The 27,549-nt window shown below is 41.2% G+C and overlaps 1 protein-coding gene across 1 annotated transcript in view; it reads left to right on the top strand.

Moving 5' to 3' along the window:
* Positions 1 to 8,015: 8,015 nt before the first annotated feature.
* LOC116820579 (integrator complex subunit 6-like) overlaps positions 8,016 to 27,549 on the top strand; it is a 66,909-nt gene continuing 47,375 nt past the window's right edge. Inside the window, exons 1-2 of the mRNA XM_032773164.2 lie at positions 8,016 to 8,230; positions 8,329 to 8,406. Coding sequence (XP_032629055.1) covers positions 8,120 to 8,230; positions 8,329 to 8,406 — 189 coding nt within the window. The 5' untranslated portion in view covers positions 8,016 to 8,119. The remainder of the gene's footprint in view (positions 8,231 to 8,328; positions 8,407 to 27,549) is intronic.

The raw sequence follows: 27,549 nt of genomic DNA, 5'->3' as shown, positions 1-27,549 counted from the left end.
AGTATTCCAGGTGAGTCTCACCAGCGCCTTATACAATGGTACTAACACCTCCTTATCTTTGCTGGAAAACTCGCCTGTGTACCCTAAACCGCTTTGCTTTTTAATGGCCATCTGCATTGGCGGCTATAGTCATCCTGCGATCAACCAATACTCCAAGTCCTTCTCCTCCTCTGTTGTTTCCAACTGATGCGTCCCCAATGTATATCTAATTCTTATTATTACCTAAGTGCATGGACCTCTGCACTTTTTCACTATTATTTATCTATTACTTTTACTCCAGTTTACCAGTCATCCAGATCTCTCCTGTATGGTATCCGTTCCTTTCTGTGTAGCAATACCCCCCGCTTACTGTTTGTCATCGCAACCTTTATTAACCACATTCCCGCTCTTGTGCAAGGTCCAGTAATAAAAAGATTAATAAGATCGTCCCCAAACCGATCCTTGAGGAACTCCACTAGTAACCTCCTTCCAGCCTGAGAGTTCACCCTTCAGTATGACCCGCTGGAGTCTCCCCTTTAACCAGTTCCTTATCCACCTTACAATTTTCATATTCATCCCCATCTTTTCCAATTTAACTAACAATTCCCCATGTGGAACTGTGTCAAATGCCTTACTAATAATAAATAGTACCAAGGCACATATGGAAGTGATGTGTGGGATGCCAGTCTGGACTCAGCACAAGCGACTGCAGGCCCATGAGTACTTAGTTACACACACAGTTCTCCCTAGCTGACATCAGGAAGGGATGGGTCAATGAGCCAGGAAAGAGCTTTTCAGACTTCCAAGCAGGTTAAAGTATGCTTTGAAGACAGGCTATGAAGTCTGCTGTTTTCCCCCATGTGTCACCTCAAGCGAGATACTCCAGATGGGCTAGAGTAAATACTGAGGCTGAAAAGAATCTGCACGTGGCTTTGACTTGAGTGTTGGAGAGAAGGTTTGTTTATCAGTGTGGTATGGACTGCAGGAAAAAGCATTTTTGCCCCCTCTGGAGTATGGGGCACCATAAAAGGGTTTTGCAACCAAGATAACTTGCTGAATCATCCTTCCAAATGTAGAGGCAATTGTTATGGTCCCTTAAAGAATTCATAAAATATCTGTAATGACCCCAACTCCAAAGCACTGTCTTGGTACGAGACCCAATTACAATGTATATTTGATTAGGTTAAAAACAATTTGCTTTTCTAAAGCTGTTCCCTTTAACCATCTCTAATCCTTATTATAAACATTAGGCCTCCTTACAATGCCTCTGTGGGGTAGGAGAGGATTATTGTATCTCTTCTCAAATCTATGCAAAAAGTATCTGGTAAGATCATCTTGCTTCCCTTTCAGTTTAACCATGTCCCCTCCCCCACCATCTCTACTGCTCTGTGTTTTTATATAAGAGGTTCAAGTTGTCTTCCAGGCCCTACATAACTCTTCCCCTCCTTGCTTGCCTTAGTCCCTTACCAGTTTGATCCTCCCTACCTGGTCTGTTTCTAATGATGCCAGCTTCATCACCCTGTTTAACTCCTTCTCCTGCAACCTTTCTTACATTCCAACCCACGCGTGGAACGCAGACCCTGGACTGGTTCCAATAAGGCAACACCCTCTCCTCATTTAAATTCTTCCTGGAGACCCATTTCTTCCACAATGCCTCAAGAAACTGCTTCCTCTTTATCTTTATTTATCTATTAATATTTTAAAAATAAATGAATGGAGCAAAACCATTTTTTTTATCCTGTGCACTAGCCTTTGCTGAGTTTCCACTTTATCCTATTGATGTTTCATGAGGCTTTTTCTCCTGTCCCTCCCTGCTGTCTAGTTACACCTACCCCTTCTATCGTGTCTGAAATTAGCTTATAAACTCGTTAGGGCAGGTCTCATGTCTTTTGTCTTTATTGGGAGGTGCCCAACACAGGGTTATTAAAATGATGCAGATGGAGAAACTGAGGCACAGAGGCTGTGTAACTAGGCTGAGGTCATGTGGCAAGTCTGTAGCAGAGTCGGGGCTAGAACTCAGATTGCTTGACACCTAAACTTGTGCTCTAACCATTAATCTCTCAACTGTTATCATCCTCTAAGAATGTTCTTTTTCCAAAATAATCTAATTGTAATCCAAGAGATCTTTTGTAATAAATGCTTATGAGAAATCACAGTTCTGTTGAACACTGTTTTTTATAGTGGATATTTTTCTTGCAACCACAGTGGTGATGAAATATATTTATTGCTGTGGTCACAAGGATTTAATTTCAGTGAATCCTGACATTGCCTGTTGTTATGGTACTGGAGAATTTGGAGTATTCATCTCTAACTTATCAGAACACTGTCGCATGAGTTATCAGACTAGGAATCTTTCAATTTGAGAACCTCCTAGAATATGTTCAGATAACACCTACCCCTATGGCTTGCCTTCAGGATTTTGATGTGAGTTTTGTGTCTGTCTATATCTTGTTTTGTGAGACTGATACACTAAAATACGGTTAGATATTTACATATTCTCTCTGGCTGCAGTTCTTCAATCTGCAATCTCTGCAATCTCCAGAGCTGTGCTAAAGAGCTAAGCTCTCTATCCAGGAGCTGTAATTAGGGTATGTCTACACTACACCTGGAGCACGCCTCCTAGCCCAGGCAGACAGATTTGCGCTAGCAGGGCTTAAGCTCCTGCACTAAAAACAGCAATGTGATGATCTGGCTCAGGCTGAAGCTTAGGCTTTCCAGTTTAGGGTTTCTGGTGACCTTGGGAGCCTGAGCTTCCTCCCAAGCTGGAATGTCCACATTGCTATTGCTATTTTTAGTGAGCTTGAGTCCCTTTAGTGTGAGTCTGTCAACCTGGACTGGGAGACTTGCTCCCAGCTGCAGTGTAGACGTACCCAAATAAGCTCATATCCTCTGTGAATCAGCTGCAGAAGGGCATGTGTAACACACCCGCTGACAAGCAGGTTACATAGGTCTTTTTTCCCCTGGAGTGAATTTCAGACTCCATGAAGGAGTATTTGTACTATTCATAACGCTTGTCTACAGCACAACATTGCTCACAGTCATGTGGAAACACAATCCAATCAAGTTAGGGTAGGGCTGTCCTTTGCTACATGCCTTTACAGTTCCTAGTACAATGACCAGGTTGAGGCTGCTAGGCACTGTTGTTGTATAAATGTTGAATAATAATGATGATGTCACTCTATAGCTTGAATTTTGGAGCTCTGGTTAAGGGAAATGCCGTTTCCAACTCTAGACAACAGAGCTCTGTTGAGTGTATACTCTTTAAAGATCCTTCCCTAGTTTCAGGAATCCGTTAGGTTACTGATGTACTACAGGTTGTGTGTCTCCCACTCACGAATATGGAGAGAAGTATGTAGGTTTTATCACCATAGGATATATTGAGTCATCTCTTACATCACAGCTTGAATAATGTCACCAAAAACTACTCTGCAAATTAATTTGATTTAAGTGGTTGCTTTCCAGTGGGTAACAATACTTCATGCTTCTACTGCGCCTCTCATCCAAGTACCCCAAACTCAGTGGGTTTGAATCTCAAGTCTGGCTGAGCTGTGCTTGGCATAGGACCAGAGAGTAGGAAGTAAAAGTGGCTTCACACAATTCTGAATGTGGCTGGGGGTCAGTTCATACCCTGGCAGCCTAAGGACTACTGTAATGTGTGCCTTGCTTCCTGTGGTTTCAAACGGGCGTTCCAACAGCCAAGAATAGCTGGAGCATAGACACACTCTGACCATGTTCCCTTTCCCTGACTCTGCCGTACTCCCTACCCTGAGGGCTGCAAGGGAGGTGGTGCAGATCTGCTACGCTGAGCAGGATTGTTTGTACACAACAGGAGGAATTCCCAACTGTCCAGATCTGCTGGCTTTGCAGCCCCTTTGTGTTGGTAAAGTGGTGTAAAAGGACTACAGTGAACTCAAGAATTGGGTCCATTGTCTCCCAGTGTCCCTGGGAGATAAGTAGGAATTATGTCCCCATTTTTACATAAGGACACTGAGTGAGACATATAGAATTAGTTGCTGAGCGGAAGTAGAAGAGACACATTTATCTGGCATTATGTGCAATCATATAATGGAGATACAGTACAACTGGAACAAACATCTTCTGGTTTAATTTCATATGTTCCTGTGTCTCATATTTTATCTTCTCATGCCTGGCAACCTAGTTAAATGTAATTACCAAGGAGGGTTTCAATTTCTTTTTGTCAAGAAACCACTGAACTTTTCTGTTGTTCCATTCTCATCAACTCCCAGCAATGTTTTTTAAATACTATTTTTCCTCCTGAGAGGATGTTCTCTTGATCTTTGAGGCTAACTCTTCACACAAAGTTTTCCATGTCTGGGCAGCTGCTGCTTATTTTGAAATCTTGCTTTTGGGATTTTTTTCTCTTCTGGGATATATGGCTGAGACTTTGTTTGTCTGCCATTATAGGATGATGATCTCAGCATGTGGACAGCCAATCTCTTCCCTATCCCCTTGTTCCAGGTCTTTAAATCTAACTGGAAATTAGACTGTTTGCTGTTATGCAGGCTGAAGTGATCTGACTTTTATCTTTGGGCCATGGGCAACGTTAGCCCCTTTCTTGCAAAAAATATGTGGGAATGGGCCATAGGAAAACTCTCTACTGCTTCTCTACTGTATCCCCTGTGGGAGAAGGGGTTGGCAGCTAAACAACAACGTCAGTCAAGACTCCTCTCCTAACTCTGTGGAATCCAAGAAACTTAAGTCAAATCTATTCTCAAACTTGTGGATCTCTGTTTGGGCAGTGTCAGTCAGTCCATATTTTCATCTGGTCTCTAGTAGCTCTCCAGGGACTGTGCTGTCATTAGCAGAATGGTTACAGCTGCATATTGCCCAGTCCCCTTGCTGGTTTGCCAGATTCCCCTTAACTCCAGCCCCACATCAGCTGGACATGCACCTGACATCACACCATGTAAGTGGCTTCCAGTATGCCTGGGACAGGGAGAGGGGATAATGCTGTGTGCACTCTCATCCCCCTACTCCTGTACTTATGACCGCTTTAGGCTTCATTTTCACTAGTGTGTGGAAAGGATGATAGCCAATATGAAAATCCCAGTTTTTCTTTGAATTATTTACCTTGTTATTGCTTCCATTATTTATAGATAAATATGACAGTTACCAACTATAGGCATCTAATTTATGAACTGCATATAAATCAGTGTGAAATGTGCTGAATTAAGGATATATTTAAACCTGTAGTATAATCTCCATCATAATTCAGAGCTGAAAATGGAATTTATATGAGCTTCTGAGAACAAACTCAATAGTGTATGCGTAACTCCCATGGAAGTCTTTTGTTTTTTTGTTTTCATCATAAAAGCTTTTTAAATGGTTCTCTCACTTTATGGTCCATGACTGTTACACATATTTTAGCAAATTATTTAACATAGTATTAAAAGTGTGTGTGGGAGGGACTTTTATAAAATCAGTATAGAGACAAGAGTAACATTTACCAGTTTTGGGTTCAAAATGTAGACCTTGTGTGTGTGAAGGGATGAAGAGGGTATTTACAATACTTTGCAGACCAAATTCATCCCTGAATTCAACGGAGTTACACCAGAGATTATTCTAATCAGTAGGAGTAAAAGTAAATTTATGAACAATTTTTGTCTTTACTTTCAATTAAAAAAGCTTTGAAGGGAATTTTAACTCCCCCTTCCCATGTTGTCAGTGTTGGTGAAAGGAAACATTATTGATCAAATACATCAGAAAAGTCAACTGAAGTGGACTAGAAACAGAGAAACTGAATGTTCTATTTTAATTGTTCAGGCTGAATAATGTGCAGATAGTAAGATGTATATTGTGACATGAATATTTGACTCTAAAAATTGTTTCCGTTCAGTGGAAAGTGTTGTTAATAACTGAATTATCACTTTAAAATGAGATTTATTGACAGTACCTCTTTAGTATTTTTTTTGCAAGCACTTACTAGTGGGCATAGTGCTACATAGCTTTTTTTGTTTCATTGTGGAAATTATGCATGCTAGTTACACTGGTGGTAGGTGTATGGCAGCATCAGGGTCTGAACTACTGAGAAGTTCAAATCAGGGGGAATGCATGCACAGGAGTCCACCTGTGCAGAGCTTATTGCAGAATTGAGGCCTCGGTAGCATTTTTGCCCCTCTTTGATCCAGAGCATTTCATCCCTTCTTCTGCAGATGGAGTTTTTTACCTCCTTTTTAATGGCATCTCCTTGCTTTTTGATATCATTGGTTGCCACTTGCATGCATAAATTCAGTACATGCAGCAACTGTGGCAACTTTTGGTAGCCTAGATGAACAGTATTATACAAATAACAAGCAGTAACAAATGAAAAGGGTAAGGGATTCAGGGCTCTTTAAAGCTTTTAGAGTCCAGAAATCCAGTGCTTAGTTCAACTGCTGTGGTCATGTTAATTGGCCAGCACACAGCTAATGGCCTTAATTTGGAGCCAGGGTCTGACTTCTTTACTACTTCAACAGCATAAAGTGGTTGAAACCAAGATGAATTATACCAGTGCAGAAGGGTTCACTGGATTATTGGGAGGTTGGCACAATAGCCTTCTATCACCACTCTCATGCAATGCAGTGGTGGGCCAGAGCATTCTGCATTCTTGTTCTTCTGGACTCTCTGCTGGCTCAGTAGGGAGAAGGCTGGAGGTAGCGTAACACTGGCGGCCAGGTCCAGAATCAGAGATGTGTAAAGGTTGCTTAAAGACCCTCAACTCAGAATTGGGGCAACAGTTTGTATATTGTATTTTAAAAGTCTGAGATGACATTGACTCCATATATTATTTTTATTTTCTTACAGGTAAATTGAACAATTTTCCAAATAAATTAACAATAATTTCCTTTATCTTAGAAGACTTTAAATGGAATCAAGTTTTTAATTGTAAGAGGTTGAGAAGTTGTATTTTTCTTTGGAAGTGCTGTTAATGGGTTCTTGTAAAGTGCTCTGTGCAGTCACGATTCAGTAGTTCTATCCAATATCTAGTCCTCCTTCACAGCAGCAGATCTAAAGTTGAGAGGTGATTTTGCTTCTATAGGGCATTGGTGCGATCAATTCTGAAACAGTTTAGTGTTGGTGTCTATATTTTTAAAAGGAAGTTCTAAAGTTGGAGAAGGTGCAGAAAGTGTCACAAAAATGATTTGAGGGCTAGAGAAAATGCCTTCCAGTGAAAGCCTTAAAGAGCTTGATCTTTTTAGTTAATTGAACAGAAGATTGATAGGTCACTAGATTAGACTCTTTTAAGGACCTTTATAGGGAGAAAATACCAGATATTAAAGGCTCTTTACTTGAGCAGAGAAAAACATAACAAGAATCAATGGCTGAAAGCTGAAGTGAGACATCCAAATTAGATACAATATTTTTAACATTCAGGAAAATTAACCACTGGGACAAACTATTAAGGGAAGCAATGGATTCTCCATCTCTTGATGTCTTCATGTCAAAACTGATGCCTTTCTGGAAGGCATGCTCTAGGCAAACAGGAGTTATGCTTTAGGTTATGGGCTCTGGTGAAATGTAATGGCCCAGGCTCTACGTGTCAAACTAGATGATCTAATGGTCCTTTTCTGGCCTTAAACTTTGTGAATCTAAACGCCTGCTGGGAATGCATGTAATTCTGCAACCACAGGAAATGCTGACAGCAGCCTGTGTGTGATTGAGCGTGGTGGCCTGGGCAAGGAACTAGCTTTGCCAGTGACAGCAGGTACCGCACCAAGGGGCAGGTAGGAGTCCTACTGCGCGTGCCTGGCCCCTGTGGATCTAGCATTGCCTACAGCACAGCTCCCAGGTTTTCAGCCGCGACGCACATCTGCAGGAGAGTTCCCAAGCGCTGCCCCCGCCTCGCCGTGCGCCAGCTACGGCCCCTTCCTCGGCCGCGTCCAGCGCCGCCCCTGCCAGGGAGGGGGCCCTCGCCCCAGCAGCTCCCCCTCCTCATGAATATGGAAATAACGGTATAATGGCCAGCCAATGGCGTGCGGGCTGGTCACATGGTGCCGCCGGAGGCTGAGCGGAGAGAAGTTGGGTCTCAGTGAAGCCAGGCAGCTCAAGCGGCGGCCACGGGCTGCGAGCGCTCGGGCTGCAGGCGGCGGGGGAGGCTAAGCCGCTCCCCCCGCGGGGCGCCCGGGGCGCTGCCAGGACCATGCCGATCCTCCTCTTCCTCATAGACACCTCGGCCTCCATGAACCAGAGGGCGCACCTGGGCACCAGCTACCTGGACATCGCCAAGGGCGCCGTGGAGCTCTTCATGAAGGTGAGTGCGGGCGGCCGGGCGGGCCGCCTGCCCGCCCCGCGCCCACCCGCCGGCCGGCCGGCTGGCTGGCTAACGCCGCCTCTCTGCTCTCTCCGCAGCTGCGGGCCCGGGACCCGGCCAGCCGCGGGGACAGGTACATGCTGGTCACCTTCGACGAGCCGCCCTACTGCATCAAGGTAACGCCCGCCCCCGCGCGCCCGGCCGGGGGGCGCCTCCGCCGGCGGCAGCGGCCCGTGAAGATGGCGGACATTTTGCTTTTGTATGGAGGAGCGAGGCTGGTGGAGGGCGCTGCTGAGATGGAGGAGGGGGAGGAGCGTGATTCGCCGCCCCGGCGTGGGGCGGGGCCGGTCCGCCGCGCAGCCAAGGGGAGCCCGGGCAGCGCCGCGCGGCCCCGCCTCGCTCAGCGCCTCTCCTCCGCCCGACCCCTCGCCAGCCCTGCTCGACCCCGGGGCGGTGGGAGCCCTGTCCCTGCTGTTGCTCCTGGCCCCTAGGGACCGGTCCCAGGGTGTCCCGACCCTCCCTCTCCCCGGGGAGACCAGGGCTGTGAGGCTGTCGTCCGTCCCTGCCCCCCATGCGCCAAGGCCCTATACACCAGGACAGTGTGGTTCTTGTCGGTGCCTCCCCCTACTGGGACCCTATAGACGGGGACACCTGGACCCCGCCTCTGCACCAGGATCCCGTGGAACAGGACAGTGTGTGTCCTTCCTCCCCATCCCCTTGGTGCGACTACTGCTCCGTAAGCACTAGGACCCTATAGACTAGGCTAGTATGGGTCATGTTCCCCCTTACCCCAAGTTCTGGGATCCAGAGCAGTGCGAGTTCTCTTGCTGCACCTTCGCTGCTGCTACACAAGGATTGGAGGAAGGGGCTTCTGAAGCTTTTTCTCCTCTTCCCCATGATCCTTGTCCCCTTTCTCTGCTGCCCCTCTTTCTCCTCCTTTAGCTGAGTTTGCTTCTGCCTCCATTTCAGCTGCTGTTGCTAGGGAATCCTAGACTAGAGGGTGCATCTCTGCCCCACTGCAGTGCTTTGTGCACATGGATTAGGGCAAAAGACTTCCCCCACTCTCTGCAGCAGCAGGAATATATATATTGGAGCAGCAGCCTGGAAGCAGTCCTTTTCCCTGTACACATGCAGCTTGTATTGCAGCACAAAGATCGGAGCAACTGACTATCTCTTCCTTACACTTGCTGCTGCCTTTGCATGCCTCACCTTGGTGTGTCTCCTCATTAGTGACCAAAGCAACATACTGAGCTTGTCTCTTCCTCCTCCCACACTTACTGCTAAAGGTGCAGCTCAGGAATTGAAGAGACAGTGTGGTGCTGCATTGCCATGTGTTGTGACTTACAGCTGTTTAATGTGGGTATAAAACATTACCATTCTGATTTGATGGTATTACTCTGCACAGGTGTATGGAATTACACACAGCAGTGCTGAATTTGGCCCAGTGTGTGTCTTTCTCTTTCCTCATTTTTGTTGTTTCTCAGGATTGAGGCAAGTAGTCCTTGTCTTTCCATGGCTGCTGCATCCCAAGAACATGTCAAAAATCTAGGCCACCTTAGCAATATTTCTGTTTGCTTCTCAGACCAAGACTTGCAAGCAGCTGAGATGTCCAAAAGAAAGTAATTTTAAATGTCTCATTAAAGCACACCACAAAACTCTTCACTGAGAGGTTTTGAATATTTGTAAATATGTATCCATTGAATGGCTCTGGGCATAGGTATTCCATTACTATTCTTTTCTGTTTTAATGTCAGTAATTACCAATAGTTATCATCTGATTGCATTAACCCAGCACAAAGTATGCGGATGTCCACATAACAAACACCACGGTTGTTGGCAATCCCGGCAAAGAAGCTAAGAATGGATGTTCTCTGCAGGTGATGGCCAAAGCATGTTGGTGGAACATGGGTATGGTTGTGCTGATGCTGTGTGCGTTGTACAGCTTCTGTGGGAAGAGAAATTTATTATTTGGGGCCATGCATCTTCCACCTTTAACCAGCATTAAATTCACACACTTGAAATGCAGTCTGCTCTCTGAAATGCTGATAACACTTACACAAGTCAGCACGCCGCTACCCCGATAGAAAGTGACCGGATATAACATGAATTCGGATTAACGCGGTAAAGCAGCACTTTGGGGAGGGGGTCGGGCCACGCACTCTTGTGGATCAAAGCAAGTTCAGTATAACACGGTTTCACCTATAACGTGGTAACATTTTTTGGCTCCTGAGGACAGCGTTATATCGAGGTAGAGGTGTATTTATTTTGTGATTCCTACTCCACACCTTTCCTTCCCTGTCTCATTTTGTTCTCTGCATTCATGAAGATCCATCTTGAGCTCAGGGTTAAAATCTCTTAATTTCTGGCAAAGAAATGTTAGCTGGCATTCTAGTCTGACAACACTGCTGCACAGTGTGAAATATATTTCCTTTCTCTTCTCCACTCAGGACTAAATACAGCAAACCTACCTAGTCTTTGTCATGGCAATCTTAGCTGTGAGAACACACGTCCTTGTTTTTGTTGTATTGCACGCAACATGATATAATGAAAATATTTATGGTTTTCCAGTGTCAATTCATCTATTTGCAACTCTTCAATAAGAATACTGTATAGGTTATTACCACATGCCCTGCAAGTCTCACTAAAGAAAATTTCTATATTTGGAGTATTGTACCAATGAGTAGTACTATACTAATAATGTTGGTACACAGCAATTGAAATACATGGGAACTGATGTGTTTTGTCCATAGTGGTGTGTGGCACAGAGTACATAGTTTAAAACAAAAATAACATGAATTGGATACTTCATGTGAACAATAGTTACTTTCTGAAGCTTGGTAAGATATTCCTTTTCTTCTATCAAGAATAAGCAGGCTTAGCCTGCAAATATTTCTCATAATTCTGCAGTTTGCATATCATCAAAAACATGTGGAACACGATGAGTGTGTCTTGTATTTATTTAAATGGGAAAGATCTAAGGACTTAGATCAAGTCTGTTTTCCTCTATCTCTAGTTCCAAAGTAGCCAAGCAGATTTGTATGTGTTACAAAACAAAAACTTAGCAAAGGAAATACTAATATCAAACTACAACAATAATGGTGGATACGCCAAGATCTTTTTTCTGGGTTGGGGAAAGACTTTTTCATTCTTAAATCTAAGCTTACAAAATATATTCCAGTATCTGTGCAGCAGCAGATGATCTCCCTTGCCAGTTGTTTTGCTCTTTTGTTTGTATCATTTGAGAGAGAATCACAGTCTTGTTTCATTGGTTACTTTAGGAAATAGTTGTTTAGCCCTTTCCATCAATACCAGCTAAGTTGAGCCCCACCAGAAGACGGCAGAGGGACTATGGAAACAGTTCCTTTGGTTGCAGGGAGGCTGTCACTTCAGTGTAACTTATAGCCCTATAATTATTTTACTTTAAAGTATGTTAAATCAACGGCCTTGCTTGACCCCTGCTAAAAGAGGGTGCCCTAGATAAAACAGTGCTGTCATGGTTTATAATGTGTATACTAGCGTAGGCTTGCTGGTAGGCAGAAGAAGTCACGTGCTGAAATCAGTGGAACTTGCTCTCTTTTCCATACCCCGTGTGTTGTACGGAATGTAATGCATAATAAAGATGATTAAATATGATCTAAAATAGATGTAACTATCTGTAGGGTTAAATAAAGACCAACATCTTAAATTTAAAAGAATTTTTTTTTTGGTCTCCATAGATGATAAAACTTCACCTAAAATCTCTTTTGTCAATGGACTTTGTCTATGGAAAAACACCTCTGACTTCCTTGGGCATTGGGTCAGGTCCTTTGTGAGCTTTTCTCTGGGTAGATGGCAAGTTATTTATTTTAAGAACAACCTAGGATGCTTTATTTTTAGTAATTCCGAAATTATGTTTTAAGAAAAGCACTAATTTCCGGATTAAAAACCTTTTGAGATGCTAAGTGAGTTTGCTGATATGCTACTAGACAGAGGCTGGTAGCTATGCAGAGACAATAGTGCAAGTTACTTTAATTCTGATTTACTATGTCATGTCCAGGATTTGCTTACGCTTACTTTGAGGTATTGCTGGAATCTCTCACTCCCCACGCACTCTGAATTCCCGTTTTAGAGAATGGCATGTTTGTTTGTAGTTCCTACCTGTAGATCTCCCCATTGTCCTAAGCAGGCACAACTGATTGAAGCAGTCATTTTAATCGGTTTTCCCTGGCTGTTACTGATCTGGCAGTGCTACGTGGAGAAGCAAAAATCTCTTCTGGAAGAGGATGAGGAGAGAAATTTCCTCCTGCACCCCCAGCAACTGTTACTCTTGCCATTTTCCCTAATTGCTTAGCGAAGCGAGTTGACTATTGATGTAAAGCTAACCAAAGAAGGCTACAGATATAGGTTCTGTAGGATCCTGAGATCTCCAAGTTGTTACCCAGTCTTGCAATCCCTGGGCATATGTGTAGACTTGTTTTGTTTCCTTTTTTAGGAAGACTGGTCAACTCTTAATTTATTTGCTGCTTTTTCACTAATATAAAATCTCATTTTGTCAATCACTCACCCTACAGTTTGTGAAACAGTCCCAAATTACATTTTGCGGCCTTTGCTGTGGGTAAATATTAAGTCTCACGATGAAGTACTAATACAGTCTTATCCAGACTAACTGGTTTTATGAACTTTCGTACACACTTGTGACTGATATGATTTCAGCGGGACAGGTGACAGTGAGATGGCCTTCCCTTGGCTCTTGGTGGTGTTCTATATGGCAGTTTCCCAGAAATGGTGATTCTTGTTTTAACATGAACTTCTCCATAAATGACCTTGTCATAACCTGCTCACAAGTCCGAGTATTGGGACAACTTACAATTGATTGATTTTACTTCAGGGACTAGGGTTAGGAGTTCTATATTCGTGTTTGTTTGTATTGTCACGTATTGTATTGACTTCAGTTGGTGATCCAACAGGTTGGGCCAGTAGTTGGTTTTCTGAGACCTAGTGCAGTAATATGTAAATATCATTTTGAAGCTGCTGTTAAACTACACCTCTACCCCGATATAAAGCAACCTGATATAACACGAATTTGGATCTAACGCGGTAAATTAGTGTTCCCGGGGGGGCTGCATGCTCCAGTGGATCAAAGCAAATCTGATAGAACGCGGTTTCACCTATAACACAGTAAGATTTTTTTGGTGCCTAAGGACAGTGTTATATTGGGGTAGAGGTATTACTTGGAGTTCTAACTGCAGTACGTAATGAAGTTTACTGCCATACAAAACTCTTCAACACAATGTGTTCAATTAACATTTCTATATAAACGCCTACTGTATAAACACATGAAATATGGGGGAATTATGGAAGAAAAATAAAGGGGGGTCAAGGTGAGAATTGTTGGGAAGGCATGGGAATGTACAGAAAAGTGGACAGATAGTGGGGAAAGAGCTGTGAAGCTCCCTGTAGGTGACTGTATGGAGCTTGAATCTGATGTACTGAAAAATGGGGATGTAGATGTGGATAGTTGAAGTCATCTTCCTTCTCTCTCATTCTGTTCCCTACCCTTCAGCTGTGTTTTGATTGGACTGGATGTGGCAGTGTGGGTCTTGGAGGCTAGAAAGGAGTAGTAGGCAATAGTCATGGCTGGGGATCAGTGCATAGACAAGAATTTGAGCCATCCCCATAGAAAAGGAAGGATCTTGGAAATGTGTAGGAAGAATTGACAAGACTTGCTAGCCCAGAGCTCTAACTAGCACTGGTTGCTCCCCTTTCTCTCCCGCTCTGACTGCATGCCTTGTCACGTTTAGATGAGCTCTCCAGTCTTGGAGGATGGTGACTTCTATGACTAGGCTTTCTGAGTCTCTCACTGGGTAACCTCTTCTGACTCTCTGAAACCATTACATGAAGTCTGTGACCTTTGTCAAGGTTGGCTGTATTTGTTGGCTGGAGGTGGTAGAAATTTCTGGAAGGCTCCTGTGTAAGTGTCCACTGAAGGGTACTGAAATAATGCCTAGCAGCTCGGTTACTTTTTAGGGAGGCTGGTGAGGCTTAGGATTAGTTTCACTATTGTCAGTAGTCTATCTTTTGATATGAAGTCTCTATACTTAATGGTGTCAAACACATCAGACTTTCTCTTTGTTCATCATGAAGTGGTTGCTCTGTGAAGGCAGTGGGCACTACCGTGGCCTACGTGGCTCTCTGTGACAGAGAGTAACTGAGTATACTCTGGTGCAGACCTAGAGTCTCTGTATAATTTCGTCGATGGAGGATTCAGAGTTCCAGATGTTGGGTCAGAGAAGTCATTCTGCTTCTGTTGTCCAAACTGTTGGGCCTTGAGGTGGAGAGTAGCAAGAAAGCTATTCTGGATGGCAGGTGCTGTGTTGTATAAAAGCTCTCGTGTTGGCAATGGCTAACTCACGGAGAGTCGAAGGAAGCTTGTGCGGGGGACAACAGAGAGAGAGTCCATTTGGGTAGGCTGTAGCAAATCCGTAGGCTTTTAATTTGGGGTAACTTGAACAGGGTCTTGCACTGAATGGGGATGTATGAAGCTTGAAGTGGAATAGTTGCTTTTCTGTACATGTAAGAAATCTGGCAGAAGCATTCTGATCAGGTGGGCATCTGGAGCTCTGATTTAGAGCCATGGAGAAAGGAATTCCAGTAGTCTAAAGTAAGAGGAGATAAAGGATGGTGATTACAGCAGAGTTGAAGCTGAGGCAGTGGTGTAAATGGGCAGTATTGTGGAGGTGGTTCTAGGCAGGTCACCAGTCACAAGAAACGGGAAGAGGAGAGTTCTGGGTCAAAGACGAGGCTGAAGTGAGGGTGAGTTGAGGGAAATGGAGTTCTGAGTTGGGGCTAAGAAGAGAAATTTCTGTTCCTCTTGGGCAAGAGGAACGTTTCTTTCTCTTAATTTGTAGCTGAAGTAATATGAGAGGTCTTCAGAATTATCTAGTCAAGAGGCAGGTCAGATTGGTGGGCAGAAGGAATCACTTAAATATTAATATGTACATTTAAGTATTGTTATAAGGTTGTATAAAAGGGACAATGTAGAGACATAATTTCTGATTTGTTCCATTTGCCAAAAGTTGCCTTGTGCACACTACTTAAATGCCTTTACACATGATGGAAGATAATTTTAAGTCTTCAGCCAGCCCTCCCAAAAACAAGTCCCAAGTTCAGTGAAGAATCTTGTTCTAACCAGTTTATATTGGGCTTCCATTATCCTGGTATTCTTTAACATAGTCTTCCCTGCGCGCCGTCCCCACCCCCGAGTGGTGACTTTGAGCACGAACAAATAGTTTTAAACTACCTTCTGTAATTTAACAAATGTTCTTATTCTGTTTTGTTCTCTTAAATTCATTTGCGTAACAGAAGTAATTCTAGTTTAAAGGGAGGTTGGGGCAAATCCCTTATGACTATTACCCTCTGAGAACAAAATAGATTTGGAATCTACTTACTGTTACTTGCTTGGGAATAATTTGTCTGCTAGCTGTAATAATTCCCCCACAGTTAGCTGCTCTGATTCCAAGTGTAACATTCAGTATATTTTTGGTGGCTTGATTCAGTAGTCCTAAAGAAAGGTGACCAGAGGACGCACTACTTGATTCTGTTTTTAGTTGGACGATCTTGGGATTGGGCAAGTAAGATTAAAGCAAAATAAAATGGTGGGTGTTTTTGTTGGGGGGCGAGGCAGATTTGTGCATTCCGACGCCCCCAGTGGATGCATTTTAAAATCTAAAAATGAGTACTATTTCACTTGAACTTTGGGGGGATTATGAAATTAGCCCTCTAGTGGAAATACCATGGAATACTGACAGCTTTCAATTTAAAGGGATACTACTTGATTGATTATTTATTTTTTATTTTCTGGTAGAACACTCTTTTTAAAAGTGTATACCTGTTGTTTGGTGGGCCTCTGGTCAATAGCAAACACGCTCAGGCTCTTCTCTCTCCCTATTCTCGATGAACGTTCCTTCCTGCTATCTCCACTTTCAGCTGTGATTTCTAGTAAACATCCTCTTGTAGAACCCAGGGAAGTGGTAGAAATGTCATCAATGGCAAATTAATGATGCACAGTGCAGACAAATGCACAATAAAAAAAAAACAAAACTGAAAAAGCAGAGTTTTTTCCCTTTTAGTTTACAGTAAGGGTAAGAGTTACTTCTGTCAATGTTAGACCACTTTCAGCTGGAAATACGAGGTTTTTTTAATTGATGGAGCTCTCTAAATTCCAGTTTATTCAGAAAGAATATGAAGCACTATGTTCTGATAAGGAATTGAATTCTAAATGGAGAGAGCAGTGTAGAAATGACACTGGTTCCTTATGTAGTTATGTCCTCCATATCCAGTCAGCTGTTAAGTCATCTTATTAATCTAACTGGTTTCCAGTTAGATAACTTGTTTTCACTGGCAGCTTACAACCAATGAAAAGGAGAGGCAGTGTGGATTGCTACTCTAAACTTATTTAAAGCATCTAAGCAGCTCAGTGTCTACTGGAATTTGCAAAGTAAGGCCCTGATCCTGCATATGCTTACGTGAGACACTGATGGTATGAAATGGTAGGATGCTTTGGAGAAGTTAGAATGACGCTAACACCTATCGCTGATAGCCGCTATGGCCATTTATTTTGTGTCTTTTTACTTGGCTCTGTATTTTATCTTGAACAGGCCCATAGACACATCCAGTGGCTTTAAGGGCTACTAGATAAAAGCAGAAATGTTTGCACTAAAAGGGTTGACTAATTTCAAATGCTAAAGTCACTTTTTATAACAAGTTTAATTTGTAAAATCATAATAGGTATTTCTGTCTAAGACTGTCTGCAAATAAGTGGAAAAGCTTCTCTGTCGTGAACAGGGAGTTGTTTCCAAGTTTCATTGCCAAATGCTCCTTGTTTCTTGTGTACTACGTGGTGTTTTTTCATCAAAATACCAAGGCAAAATTCACAGGAATGACTAAACTATGATCCAGGCTTCATAGCATGGCTTTATAATCTATATAAAAATGTACATAATAGTTTGGATTGTAAACTCCTTGGGGCAGGAACTCTCTTCTTAAACTATATGATGTACCATTATGTTGATTTCTAAAATACGAATGTGTGCATGTATTAGCTTTTGCAATAATGAATTCTATAGGATTGTAAATACTCCTTCCTTTATTCTTAATTGCTTATAATGTGTTCATTCTCATTTTGGGTTTTGAAAATGTTTCTCCCTAAGGAGAATAGTCTATTTACTTTGAACCCAGTGGTACATAAATGATATTCTGAACTTATTGTAGGATGAAGACTTGCGTGGATCTGTATTCATGGGTAAAAGTAGTGCATGTCTAGTGACTTAATTGTCTAGATTATTCTGGTTTCAGCTTTAACTATGGAGCCATAATACATACACACAAATGGCTGTTTAGTTGTAAGAGTCTGATTTATAGATTAGTTAGAGAGAGCTCCACTATCCAGTGGTTCAGTGTCTTCACGCAATACTTACCAAATTAGCAGTCCATTTTGGTCAATTTCACGGTCATAAGATTTTAAAAATCATAAATTTCATAATTTCAGTATTTAAATCTGAATTTCATGTTGTTGTAATTGTAGGGGCCCTGACCCAAAATGAAGTTGTTGTGGGATGGCAAGGTTATTGTAAGGGGGGGATTGCGGTACTGCTATTCTTACTTCCGTGCTGCTGCAGGCAGTGGCGTTGTCTTCAGAGCTGGGTAGCTGGAGAGCAGTGACTGGTAGCTGGGAGCCCAGCTTTGAAGGCAGAGCCGCCGCCAGCAGCAGTGCAGAAGTAAGAGTGGCCTGGTATAGTATTGCCACCCTTCTGGCTGCTGCCTGCGGGGCGCTGCCTTCAATGATGGATGCCCGGCCAACAGCTACCATTCTGTGGATGGTCAGTTCTGAAGGCACCACAGAAGTAAGGGTGGCAATAGCATGATTCTCCTAAAATAATCATGTGGTGGTCCCCCCGCTTTGCAACTCTCTTTTGGGTCAGGACCCTCAATTTGAGAAACGCTGGACTCCTCCTCTTCCCTCTGTGAAATCTGTACAGTATAGGGTAAAAGCACACAAAAGACCAGATTTCACAGGGGGAGACCAGATTTCACGGTCCGTGATGTGTTTTTCATGGCTGTGAATTTGGTGGGGCCCTAGCAATACTGTACAACTTGATCAACTTCTTCAGTAACTTGCATTAGGAAAACAAGGGTATGGGAGGGAGGAGGAATGCCACCATTTTAAACCAACTTTGTTTTAAATGTAAGTTAAAATAAAGTATTTGATACTAATGTGGACTGTGGGTTTGGGAACTTGCTACTGTTCTCTCTCCCTGCCCCTTAATTTCTCTGTCTTATTAATGTGTTCTCTAGTCAAATATTGTGATATATCCACCATAGAGTACAGCTATTTCTAGAATCTATAACATCACCATATAGTGCTATGTATAGAGCAGCTATTAACAATACCACTTAACTGTATACCAGCTGTCATTTTAATATATGATCTCTGTTATTGTTACACTGAAAACCTTGAGTAGAATTTGAATATCTAAAACTACACTCTATCAAATTCAATTTTCATGGATTCTGCTTAATATTTGCTGGAGACTCTGAACATAAAGATGAAAAGGATCATATGGGGAGCTGTCCTAAACACAAGCAACAAGTCAAGCTAGGGACAAGGTTTTAGTGAAATGTTTAGTTCATGTCTAGAATATACATTTTAAGTGGCGTCCTTGTAATCACATTCTGTGTGCAATTTAGAAACTGTAACTGCCAAATACTTGTGTTGATCTATCCATTTCTCCCTAATTCCCTGTAGAGATTGAGGTACTTCCATTTTCTGTGTAAGGCATGGGTATAAGAAGATATGTCTCTGGGATCAGTCGTTTTAGTTTGAATTTCAAACTGAGCATCTACATTTTTCTTTCAAATATTGATTTTTAAATTTGTTTTTGAATTGACCACAAAACAAGATATTAAAATGTTGTACATTGCTGTTTAGCTAAAAAAAAACACTAGCCAGAGAGTATTGAGGTGAGCAGATTCTTACTCAGTTGCCTTGTGCTTTTCTGCTTTTAATGCTGTTATAGGCTTAGCTCTCTAATGTGAACTTTCTACAAGAAGTGATATTAACAATTCTATTCACGTACAGGGTGTAAAGAAAGTATTTTCCTTATGCTTGCTGTTAAAGATAGAGGGACTTGAAGTTAATTTTAGCAATTCTTTCAGAGGTGCTGTTAAGCTTCAAACAAAACCATGTATAAAGATTGCAGTATTTGTTTTTTTAAAAAAAATTGTTGCCTAATGACTTTGTTAGATTTTTGGTATAAGCAAAGGGCTACAGTTTAAAAATATTGTTGGTTTTCTGTGGAACTGTCCAACATCGCCGTATTATAGTGGGGTAGTAGCACCTGTGTAGTTAAGGTGAGACTCTTACTGTTTAACAGCTGACTTTTCTAAGTGCTGTGAAGTCCACATGCTTACCTGGATTAACCTGACAATTTCTGTGCCTCATGAGGATCTGGGGTAGGTTAGTGGTCCTTATTTGAGCAAGGGGTTCCTGAGATACAACTATTCCTCCCCCAAAAATCTTCAAAATTGTTTCTTATAACATGTTTTTGCACAGGGGTAAAATTAGTGGTGCAAGCTGGAGTCAGCTGGGCAAGGGATTCTCAGTTATGGTCTGTCACATTACAGAATTTTGAACATTGGTTTTCCGTAACAGGGGCTGAGGTGGACTTTGAAAGAGAAGGGACTGAGGTGGACTTTGAAAGAGAAGGGGAGGAGAATACCTACTGAGTTCATATGTCTGCAATCTTATGCTATGGGTTGTGCCAAGCACCTTCCCCCTACACCAGACCCTAAAGTGGAGTATGGGGCTCTCCTCCATTTCCTCTTGATGCTTCCAGCTGGTAGATATGCTTCTTGTAGCCCATCAGTTACCACCTCCCTTCCTTCATCCCTCCAGTCCAGCTTAAGGAATGAAGGGGCCAGAAGTGTAGAGCTGCTTCCTGAGTGGCAATGAGGTGGTCTCAGAAAGTTTCCTGGTGTGTCTCAATCATGTGTAACCCTGACTCACCGCTTCCTCCAAAAAAAAAAAAAAAAAAAAAAAAGTAGAGGTGGGGTGGGAGACGGGGGGAATTCACTGCCCAAAAACTCAGTACGCTTGGTATTCTGGAAGCGTACAAGGCACTGTTCGTTAACCTTGACTTAGAGTTAAAGATTTTGGTCTTTGAATGTTGTTTGCACTGTTAGGAGTGTACTTTACTTATTGACGTTCCAAAATAATCCAAAAATACCTACTATTTCTAAACTACAGTGTCCGTATAATCCATCTTCATAAATTACTACATGAAACACATAGTTGGTTTAAATACAGAATTAAAGTAGATACTGTAAAATCTCATACTACTTCAAAACCATACTGATATGGTTACTTGTTTACTGAATGGAACAAATTCTGGATAGTTTTGGGTTCTTTGTTTAAATACTGATACATTTTGAAATGGTGGGTTATGATGGTTTATATTCTTTCACTTATTTAAGCATATGTGATGGCCTTGTTGTTGCTGCAGCAAAAATAAAAATGGTGCTTTTGATCATAGCCATCTAAATGTCTAAAATATTGCAGATTAAACCCTGGATATCAGTTATTTAATAATACAGCTATTCAACAGGTAACTAGGCCTGTCTTGCTGGCAGTTTGCTCTTTGATGGTATTGATGATTTTACTTGCCTCAGAGTTACATTTGAATATAAGATTTTCATATATACATATATTAAAAAAAAAAAAACAATCCCTGGGCATTCATATGGTATCTCTGTTCTTTCCTTGGTGCAGACAGTGTTGTTCTACTCTGAATGCCTGCAGTTTACATTAAGCTGTGATTCAAGCTTGCTTTTTACTAGCAGATTTATAGGTGTCAATCAGTACATTTGAGGATTAACTTTAATCCAGGGAAATAAATGTTTAGATGAATTAGAAAAACAAGTTGTGAAGCAATCATTAGGGATTTGGCTAATACAACTTGTATTTCAGTATTGCATAAGAGGTGGCTTTTACAAATAGATCAGCACATTTAACTCCTCCTAATGGAAATTAAAATTTTACATGTTTTGTACCTGTATCTTAATGCCATAGATCCCTCTGAAAAGGACCATGTGTACTGCTGTTTTTACACGCAAGAGCAGGGTTTAGGTGGCTGTAGTAGCCAGAGCTGGTTGTATGTTGTGTGACTTTTTGAAAAGTCATGAAGAACAATAAAACAGAATTAAGAAGAACAACCAGCATGAAAAAAGAGCTTATTGACAGACTATCAATCACAGTAACCAGTATTTATGCACTCTGTGTTAAGCAATGCTTTTGATCTTGTTCTCTTCACCTGTTCAAGAAAGAATGACTTGAAAAAGCAGAGCAAGTCTGGCTTTTTTCTTATTTATAACCATAATTTTGTAGATAGGAAACTGCATCAGTCTTTCCACAGACAGCGCCCTTTTTAAAAAAAAATGGAAATTATTTAAAGAGTTTCCATCTCCATTTTTGGAGGAAGGACGGTGGTGAGGCAGAGCTTTCTATGGTGGAAAAATTCAAGCTAAGTTCTTGGGTTCTGTATCACGTGAGTCAAAGAATATAAAAGCAGCAAAGAGTCCTGTGGCACCTTGTAGACTAACAGACATATTGGAGCATGAGCTTTCGTGGGTGAATGCCCACTTTGTCGGTTCAAAGAATATAAAGATTGTATGGGAGGAGTTTGAAAATGAAGGGAGTTGGTGCTGAGAGGGAAGGAAAGGACAGGTGTCTGGGACTTCCTCTTTGGTATGATCCCTGGTGTGTCGAACTGGGTCGGCTGCCTCTCTTTGAGAATGCCCTTTCAACCCACTCAAATTTGAGGGCAAAGTGCTGAGAAGTTTTTAAAGATCTGTTCAAGTGGTTTATGCTTCTCTTGTCTGTTTTTGGAACAGAAGGGAGAAGAGATCTTGCAATTCTTAATACTAATAGAAATGTACTCAGTGAAAGAAGGTTGCTTTCAGTTATTTGAAAGCACCATAGGAATGCAACAATTGCTAAATATTTTTATTAAGGCTGTCAAACAATTGAAAAGATCATGCAATTAAAAAAATTAATCAAATACCATTTAAATGTTTTTTGGATGTTTTCTACATTTTCAAATATATTGATTTCTGTTACAACACAGAACACAAAGTCTGCAGTGGTCACTTTGTTTATTTTTGTTTACAAGTATTTGCACTGTAAAACCAAATTTTTCTGGTGACATAAATAAGATGAAGGCAGCATTATCTCCTGTAAATGTAAACAAACTTGTTTGTCCTGGTGATTGCCTGAACAAGGAGTAAGACTGAGTGGACTTGTAGGCGCTGAAGTTTTACATTGTTTTGTTTTTGAGGGCAGCTATGTAACAAAAAAAATCTACATTTGTAAGTTGCACTTTCATGACAGAGATTGCACTTCAGTACTTGTCTGACGTGAACTGAAAAGAGGATTTTTAAATCATTTTTACAGTGCATATATTTGTAATAAAAATATACACTTTGATTTCAATTACAATACAGAATACAATATATATGAAAATGTAGAAAAACATCCAAAATCTTTAATAAATTTCAGTTGGTAGTCCCATTGTTTAACAGTGTGATTAAAACTGCATTAATTGTGATTAAGTTTTTTGAGTTAAGCATGTGAGTTAACTGCAGCTAATTGACCGCCCTAATTTTTATTTAAATCCTCTACTATGTTGGAATTAAAAGCAATAACATGCTATTGGATGGGAATCCAAAGCTGAAACTGAGGGCATAGTGAAATTAAATCAAAGTTGAATGCCTAACAAAAAAACAAGACCTCAGGAGTAGTGAAAAGTAGAATGTTGAAATTGAAATACTTTCTGTATCTACAAGACTGTAAGTTGCATAGGCAAACTATTTGTTTGTTTATCTTGACTTTCTCTTTGGCAATTTTTAGAGCAAATGACTATTCTGGAGACCTTTTTATTATGTGTGTGAATACTTTTTGGAGTTTAGAGCAAATTATTTCAATCTGTGAATTTACTACACTTTTTATACATTAAAATTTAAACATTGTGCAGTGCTTCCAGATGGTATATAGTCTCAGAGAAGGAGTATATGCACATGTCTAGAGAGGTGCTTCTCCAAGACTGAGGTGCTTCTCCAAGATCACTACAAGCCAGCCAATATTTTTGGGAAACCCGTAGCCATTTCTCTTTGGCCAGATATATAACTTAAAAACTTACCTAATGTGCTTAAACTGAAAAGGAACTCTTATTATTTTTTGCTGCTTTTGAAAGTCAATTTTAAGAAACAGTTCAAAGACACACTAGATCACTGTCTAAACTGTTTTGTTCTAAGGAATGGTGGGTGGGTTTAGGTTTCAGTGTTTAGGGCTCAAAATTGCTTGTTCACCATTAGCACGCCAGTTTGGTGAGTGCTGCTCTCCTGGCTGTTGAGTTTTTCAAATGCTGGCCTGTCTGAAGCACACAGGCAGAGTAAAAAAGATGACGTAAGAACGGCCATAGTGGGTTGGACCAAAGCTCCATCAAGCCTAGTATCCTGTCCTCTGACAGTAGCCAATGGACAAGTTATCATAAAGTAATCCATGCCCTGTCACCCATTCCCAGCTTCTGGCAAATGGAGGCTAGGGACACCATCCCTGGCCATCCTGGCTGATAGGTCCATCAATGGCTATCTAGCTCCCTTTTGAACCCCGTTATAGTATTGGCTTTCACAACACCCTCTGGCAAGGAGTTCCAGAGGTTGACAGTGCGTTGTGTGAAAAAATACTTCGTTGTGTTTGTTTTAAACCTGCTACCTATTAATTTCATTTGGTGGCCCCTTGTTCTTGTATTATGAGAAGGAGTAAATAACATTTCCTTATTTACTTTTTCTATACCACTCATGCTTTTATAGCCCTCTATCATATCCCCCTTAGTCACCTCTTTTCCAAACTGAAGAGTCCCAGTCTTATTAATCTCTCCTCATATGGAAGCCATTCTATACCCCTAATCATTTTCGTTGCCTTTTTTGACTCTTTTCCAATTCCAATATATCTTTTGAGATGGGGTGACCACATCTGCACGCAGTATTCAAGGTGTGGACATACCATGGATTTATATAGAGGCAATATGGTATTTTCTGTCTTATTATCTATCTCTTTCTTGATAGTTCTCAACATTCTGTTTGCTTTTTTGACTGCCGCTGCACTTGAGTGGATGTTTTCAGAGAACTATCCACAATGACTCCAAGATCTTTCTTGAGTGGTAACTGCTAATTTAGACCCCATAATTGTATATGTATAGTTAGGATTATGTTTCCCAATGTGCATTACTTTGCATTTATCAGCGTTAAATTTCATCTGCCATTTTGTTGCCTGGTCACCCCATTTTGTGAGATCCTTTTGGAGCTCTTCGCAGTTAAGTCCCAGGCAGACTATCTTGAGTAGTTTTGTATCAGCTGCAAATTTTGCCACCTCACTGTTTATCCCTTTTTCCAGATCATTATGAATGTTAGATAGGGCTGGTCCCAGTACAGATCTCTGGGGGACACCACTATTTACTTCTCTCCATTCTGAAAACTGACCGTTTATTCCTACCCTTTGTTTTGTATCTTTTAACCAGTTATCAACCCATGAGAGAACCTTCCCTCTTATCCCATGGTGGCTTATTTTGCTTAAGAGCCTTTGGTGAGGGACCTTGTCAAAGGCTTTCTGAAAATCTAAATACACTATATCCACTGGATCTCGTTTGTCCGCATGCTTATTGACTCCCCTCAGAGAATTCTAGTAGATGGGTGAGGCATGATTTCCCTTTACAAAAACCATGTTGACGGTTTCCCAACAAATTATGTTCATCTGTGTCTGACAATTTTGTTCTTTAGAATAGTTTCAACCAGTTTGCCCGGTACTGAAGTGAGGTTTACTGGCCTGTAGTTGCCAGGGTCACCACTGGAGCTCTTTTTAAAAATTGGCATCACATTAGCTATCCTCCAGTGATTTGGTACAGAAGCTGATTTAAATGATAGGTTACAGATGACAGTTAGTACTGCAATTTCACATTTGAATTCCTTCAGAACTCTTGGGTGAATACCATTAGGTCCTGGAGACGACTTTTTACTGTTTAGTTTATCGGCTTGTTCCAAAACCTCCTCTAATGACACCTCAATTTGGGACAGTTCCTCAGATCTGTCACCCAAAAAGAATGGCTCAGGTTTGAGGATCTCCCTCACATCCCCCAGCATTGACAGGATGTTTCACACCCCAAAATTAAATTGCCTGATAACTTGAAGGAGATCTTTGTGTAGTGTCAAAGAACTGATTTTAGAAATAGGCTCTAAATTGAGAGAGTAGGACTGGATCGATTCTAAGCAATCCAGTGGAAGGTGGAATAAACAGTGTAGTTTTATCATGCAATTTTATGATCCGTTGTTTGTGCTTTCTCATATCTTTGGGCTGGTCTAGACCTAAATCTTAAGTTACCCTAGCTGCCTTGGTCAGGGTGTGAAAAGAGCTGCAGCTGAACATTTAAGGTTGTTTTCTTTCATTAAAAATAAATGTATGTGCTGTTTCATATATTTAAATTCCAGTTACCATCCTTTTGTGTCAAGCTGCATTAATCATGAGCAAAAAGTGAGTAATCTAGTAAAAAGCATGTCATTCACCATTTTCCAACATACTAAAATGTACAATTAACAAGAATCTGAAACTATTGAGTTACATAATTGTTTGTTTAAATAAATGTATATAGTTAGTGCACCCTGCCAGGTAGCAAAAAGATGTACCAGATCTGGTGTAAAGGCTCTATTTAGTTGTAAATCAACATGTTTTAATGGTTATATCAACCAATGGAAGTGCACTTTTTGTTAGAAAATAACTGAAGTTTTCAAATGGTGGGAAAATTGATTAAAATCAGTTGTTTAAATCAAGTTCTTCCACCTGTTTTTTTAAATGGCTTTGATATAAATCAGTCCATCCTGTTCTGTACATATCTAAAATCCAGGGACTTTGCTTATTATTCTCTTGCATTTTGATACTTTTGCATGAGAATGGTACTTGTTCTCTTCAAGTTTGGACAAAAACTAGGAAAACCTGGTGGTGGTTGTTTTTTATTCAGACATTTGTTTTGAAGATCCCCAGTCCTCTCAACTGAATTCTACACCAGTTACCTTAGTTTTAATAGCTGGGAAAATTATTTATTTAAACTTAACTGACTCTTTAATTTCTAATCTTTCGTGTACTGCTTAGTTCTGCTACTTTATTTTTATTCACTTAGCTGGTGGACCCTCTGTCTTTGCTTGGCAATTCTCTCCAGCTTTTGTCTGGAAGGAAACAGAATAGTTGTGCAGTGCCACCAGATGTCTGTGATTGAAGAATTGTATTTCCTAAGACAAATTTCAGGATTCCAGAGGATGATATTTGAACATCCTGTTTAGTGTCACAGAGGACTGATTGGCATCCCTTTTGCCCAATCATGGCTTGGGCTGCAGGTGTGTGATTCTCACAAATGCCCAGAAAAGCAAGTACAGTATAAGTACCTCATTAGACCTTCATATTCACCAGAAGGTCATCCCATTAAAATTCAATTCTCTTTAGTTTTTCCTCTGAACTCTCAAGTAATGGCAAATTGACACTTCGGTTTATTTGCCAAGATGTAGTCTGCTCAATGTTAACAATTCTGTGCATAAAAATGATCCACTAGGAATTTGGTGCTTGAAGACCTGAAAAAACTAAGTCTCACAACTGGAACTTGTGTGTAAGGAATCCAAAATATAACTGCTCTGTAGTTTTGACTTTATTCTTGTCTATTTGCATGCATAGCCTCTTTAAGTCTCCTTGTTTCAGTGCTTGCATCTCCAGCTCCCTTTCATTCGATAGTATTCCTACCAGCAGATGAAAATAACTATTCCCTCACAGTAGCATTTTCCAAGGCAGCAATTTATAATCTAACCACTTTTGAAGGGCTGCTGCTGACACAAGAGCACAGAAATGATTACGCTGAATAATTCTGCAGGATTCTTTTAACAGCGTATTGAGGGGGAGGAAGAGCAAGAATATAGAAATCCTCAATCCCAGATCCAGTTTCAACTCCTGGAGTACTCTGAATGCCCCTGTCATTTTTTAGTGATGCATTCTTAGGTCAGAGTCATTAAGAGAACCATATTAAACCGATATTACAAAACAGATCTAATAAAATCGGTTTAGCGCGTCCACAGTGGGATCCCGAAATCGATTGTTTGCATCCATGGTCCAAAGCTACCATCGATTTCAGGAGCGGTGCACTGTGGGTAGCTGTTCCTCAGCTATCCCATAGTTCCCACTTCCGTGTTGAGAGC

The sequence above is a fragment of the Chelonoidis abingdonii genome, chromosome 8 (genome assembly GCF_003597395.2).
Source record: "Chelonoidis abingdonii isolate Lonesome George chromosome 8, CheloAbing_2.0, whole genome shotgun sequence".
Classification (NCBI taxonomy): Eukaryota; Metazoa; Chordata; order Testudines; family Testudinidae; genus Chelonoidis; species Chelonoidis abingdonii.
Note: the sequence above shows the minus strand (reverse complement) of the source record. Positions and strands in the feature narration are given on the sequence as shown.